Here is a 4895-nt window from a genome sequence, read left to right as displayed (position 1 = left end):
CACTGTTCCTAGTTTCTCAATATTCTTCCAGTAAACGCTATAAACAACGAGAAACAGGAAGCAGGAAAACATCTCCTCACAGCCGGGACATGTAGAATCTGCCCGGCAGCCCCAGCAACAACATTGCGTCACATCCCGCCAATCAGAGCCCGCCAAACACACGCCCCAAGCAAAGACCGACTGGAATCTTCTAGAGGTCTAGTCTCCGTCTACGCCCCCTCTACTTGGTATCCCTCCGCGCTGAGATAATGCTTGGACTAATACATTGTATATAGCCGGTACTTTCTAATAATAACCCAGTGTAATAAACCTCTATCGACTAATTTCATCCTGTGAAGAACTGTCTAGTATTTTCGGGTGAATTACCGTTACCCCGCCCTATTCCCGGGAGCTACATTTTCTTTTCGGCGCATGAGCAAATCAATTACGTGGGAGTGATGAGTCACCGCTGAGCTGTATATAAAAAGGCGTGTGACGCAGCGCTTACAGTTATACACAGCAACTGAGAGGAACTGAGCGACTGACTGGAGAGTTTGTTATTTATTGTCTGCTAGACTAGAAGGTAAGAACGAGCTTATAATTTCTGTAGATTATTGATGTTTATACTGGGGATGTAAGCTAGAAGCCGGGGGTATATGGTTATGTTATTCCCCGGCTTCTGGTGAGCGGGAAGGAGGCTCCGGCGGGAAATGAATGATATTATAACTCTGAGGAGAATTTAGGAGGTTTAAGCATTATATAGACTTCAATAATCGTGCTTTTATTTTATGGGTGGTTTTTGTACTTGTATGGTTGTCTGCCTCTTGCCTATGTTGGATAGGGCGATACATGGCTATTATCACTTACTATGGGATGCAGCTAAACTGTAAATTTTCCTTTTATACAATTGTTATATTGTATGTGTAGCTTGTGATGACTGTATAACAGCTGTTATACAATTGGTAGCCTCGACCTCTGTGTTGTGATGTCTAAAGGGATTGTCCAGCTGACAATCACACTAAAAACCCAACATGTCTGACTCTTGTCCCTTGACTCCCCCATTGTCCCTACTGCTTCCTGGTCCCTGTTCACACAGGAAATACCTGCTCAGACAATAACTAACTAACTAGCAATTGGCTAAGTGGGAGTGTCTTACAGTATGTGGGGCTGAACATGGACAATGGGGTGTGTCTTTATTGTTTTGATCAATGTGAGCCTTTAATTGTTTGGACTATCCCTTTAATCCCATTCTAAACTGAGATGTAGTATACCACAGTTTCTGAATTAACCTCTTTATAACCTTGTAGATCGAATGGTTATTTCTTCATTTTATCCCTATGTTACAGGGTTTCTATGGTTTAAATATTGGGACAAAAGTTGTCGGATTAGCCAATACTAATTTATGAATTCCATTTTTTTTTTTGTTTTTTTTTTACCTCTACTTCAGCTGATTCATTTTTTACAGTGAATGGCCTTGTGACTGAATTTTATGTACTGAAAGGAAGCGGAATGAGCTCAAGTAGATGGCTAGAAAGTGATATTGATATGAACACTATATGGGAAAATTGTAGAACTATACGTTTCATGATTTTTTTCAGATGTTGGAGGTGTACATGTAAAACTACTTGTGTGGTACAAGATTGACAGTCTTTGTTCTTATGAGAGGTGTACAAAATGCTTATATATACCAGTGAAAATGGAGAGTGGCAAAGCAGCTGGATATGTTGTGGTTTGTTTTATCTCTGGTGGTTTAATACATTAATTTATTTTTATTTTTTTTAGTTTGAAAATGCAGATCTTCGTGAAAACCCTGACTGGGAAGACCATCACCCTTGAGGTTGAACCCAGTGACACCATTGAAAATGTAAAGGCCAAAATCCAAGACAAAGAGGGTATCCCACCCGACCAGCAGAGGTTGATCTTTGCAGGCAAGCAGCTTGAAGATGGCCGCACCCTTTCAGACTACAACATCCAGAAAGAATCCACCCTTCACCTTGTGCTTCGTCTGAGAGGTGGCATGCAGATCTTCGTGAAGACCCTGACTGGCAAAACCATCACCCTTGAGGTTGAGCCCAGTGACACCATTGAGAACGTAAAGGCCAAAATCCAAGACAAAGAGGGTATCCCACCAGACCAGCAGAGGTTGATCTTTGCAGGCAAGCAGCTTGAAGATGGCCGCACCCTTTCTGACTACAACATCCAGAAAGAATCCACCCTTCACCTTGTGCTTCGTCTGAGAGGTGGCATGCAGATCTTCGTGAAGACCCTGACTGGCAAAACCATCACCCTTGAGGTTGAGCCAAGTGACACCATTGAGAACGTAAAGGCCAAAATCCAAGACAAAGAGGGTATCCCACCAGACCAGCAGAGGTTGATCTTTGCAGGCAAGCAGCTTGAAGATGGCCGCACCCTTTCTGACTACAACATCCAGAAAGAATCCACCCTTCACCTTGTGCTTCGTCTGAGAGGTGGCATGCAGATCTTCGTGAAGACCCTGACTGGCAAAACCATCACCCTTGAGGTTGAGCCAAGTGACACCATTGAGAACGTAAAGGCCAAAATCCAAGACAAAGAGGGTATCCCACCAGACCAGCAGAGGTTGATCTTTGCAGGCAAGCAGCTTGAAGATGGCCGCACCCTTTCAGACTACAACATCCAGAAAGAATCCACCCTTCACCTTGTGCTTCGTCTGAGAGGTGGCATGCAGATCTTCGTGAAGACCCTGACTGGCAAAACCATCACCCTTGAGGTTGAGCCCAGTGACACCATTGAGAACGTAAAGGCCAAAATCCAAGACAAAGAGGGTATCCCACCAGACCAGCAGAGGTTGATCTTTGCAGGCAAGCAGCTTGAAGATGGCCGCACCCTTTCTGACTACAACATCCAGAAAGAATCCACCCTTCACCTTGTGCTTCGTCTGAGAGGTGGCATGCAGATCTTCGTGAAGACCCTGACTGGCAAAACCATCACCCTTGAGGTTGAGCCCAGTGACACCATTGAGAACGTAAAGGCCAAAATCCAAGACAAAGAGGGTATCCCACCAGACCAGCAGAGGTTGATCTTTGCAGGCAAGCAGCTTGAAGATGGCCGCACCCTTTCAGACTACAACATCCAGAAAGAATCCACCCTTCACCTTGTGCTTCGTCTGAGAGGTGGCATGCAGATCTTCGTGAAGACCCTGACTGGCAAAACCATCACCCTTGAGGTTGAGCCAAGTGACACTATTGAGAACGTAAAGGCCAAAATCCAAGACAAAGAGGGTATCCCACCAGACCAGCAGAGGTTGATCTTTGCAGGCAAGCAGCTTGAAGATGGCCGCACCCTTTCAGACTACAACATCCAGAAAGAATCCACCCTTCACCTTGTGCTTCGTCTGAGAGGTGGCATGCAGATCTTCGTGAAGACCCTGACTGGCAAAACCATCACCCTTGAGGTTGAGCCCAGTGATACCATTGAGAACGTAAAGGCCAAAATCCAAGACAAAGAGGGTATCCCACCAGACCAGCAGAGGTTGATCTTTGCAGGCAAGCAGCTTGAAGATGGCCGCACCCTTTCAGACTACAACATCCAGAAAGAATCCACCCTTCACCTTGTGCTTCGTCTGAGAGGTGGCATGCAGATCTTCGTGAAGACCCTGACTGGCAAAACCATCACCCTTGAGGTTGAGCCAAGTGACACTATTGAGAACGTAAAGGCCAAAATCCAAGACAAAGAGGGTATCCCACCAGACCAGCAGAGGTTGATCTTTGCAGGCAAGCAGCTTGAAGATGGCCGCACCCTTTCAGACTACAACATCCAGAAAGAATCCACCCTTCACCTTGTGCTTCGTCTGAGAGGTGGCATGCAGATCTTCGTGAAGACCCTGACTGGCAAAACCATCACCCTTGAGGTTGAGCCCAGTGATACCATTGAGAACGTAAAGGCCAAAATCCAAGACAAAGAGGGTATCCCACCAGACCAGCAGAGGTTGATCTTTGCAGGCAAGCAGCTTGAAGATGGCCGCACCCTTTCTGACTACAACATCCAGAAAGAATCTACCCTTCACCTTGTGCTGCGTTTGAGGGGTGGTTGTTAAACCCGAGACTTTCATTCCATGTTGTTGTTGTTTGTTTCTTGCACTTTGTCTGGTCGTATGCTACAGTCACATCTGTAGACTTGATATAGCAAAATAAAGAGTATTGCACAGCACTTTTGCTTTTCGTTTAATGCATGCACAGTTCTTACACAACTCCTAAAGGTAATTTCTAGCATAACTGGCTAACTCTGGTGTATACTTGACCTTTCACTTACATGGGCAAAAGGTGGTAAGTGTTAAAAAAAAGGCGGTCCTAAATATATGCCAGATTTCAGTGGCTAATGCTGGATGATAAATTGGGCACATTTTCAGACTAAGTTTACACTGAACCTTTAGTAAATCAGTCCCACTAGGTACTTAAAGGGATTTTCCCATCTCACTGTTTCAGCAGTTTGCCTAGTCTCCCTTTCCTGTATTTCTTCCCCCTCCTGAACAAGACACTGAAGTATAACTACCGTATACTTATGCAGGTCAGAGAGTATGCACATGCTTGTAGAGATAACACATCATTAACTGATCTGATTGTGCTGCCTGCAGAGCAGTGAGTGATATCACTTGTCCATATTACAGGATTAGCATTATGGAAACTGTAAACAATGGGAGAGAGAAGTTCATAGTAAAGACATAGCAGCATTTCTAAAGCAATATATGTAGGAAAAGTCTTCAATTTACACAAGCTACCAATAGAGAATCCTTGAGATGGGACAACCCCTTTATTGGTTAACGGCATTCAATTATTGGGCTACAAGTACTTTTTAATAATTATTGATGGCCCCAAGGCACAGATTGATCTCAGGATATTTCTCATTGTTTTGGTGTAAATTGTCAGTAATCAGACATA

General features: G+C 44.5%; 1 protein-coding gene across 1 annotated transcript; it reads left to right on the top strand.

Annotated features, from left to right (window-relative positions):
- Window positions 1-454: 454 nt before the first annotated feature.
- On the top strand, window positions 455-4167 carry LOC142194532 (polyubiquitin-C). Its single transcript, XM_075263702.1, has 2 exons — window positions 455-562; window positions 1762-4167. Exon 2 carries the CDS (start codon window positions 1769-1771, stop codon window positions 4052-4054), a length of 2286 nt encoding a protein of 761 aa, XP_075119803.1. The 5' UTR covers window positions 455-562; window positions 1762-1768; the 3' UTR covers window positions 4055-4167.
- Window positions 4168-4895: the final 728 nt, after the last annotated feature.

Source organism: Leptodactylus fuscus, chromosome 2 (genome assembly GCF_031893055.1).
Source record: "Leptodactylus fuscus isolate aLepFus1 chromosome 2, aLepFus1.hap2, whole genome shotgun sequence".
Classification (NCBI taxonomy): domain Eukaryota; kingdom Metazoa; phylum Chordata; class Amphibia; order Anura; family Leptodactylidae; genus Leptodactylus; species Leptodactylus fuscus.
The sequence above is the reverse complement of the archived record's forward strand: the minus strand, read 5'-3'. Positions and strand labels throughout refer to the sequence as shown.

Bases quoted from the DNA above. Each gene is read 5' to 3' on its own strand.
- LOC142194532 (XM_075263702.1), top strand. From the start codon at position 1,769: ATGCAGATCTTCGTGAAAACCCTGACTGGGAAGACCATCACCCTTGAG.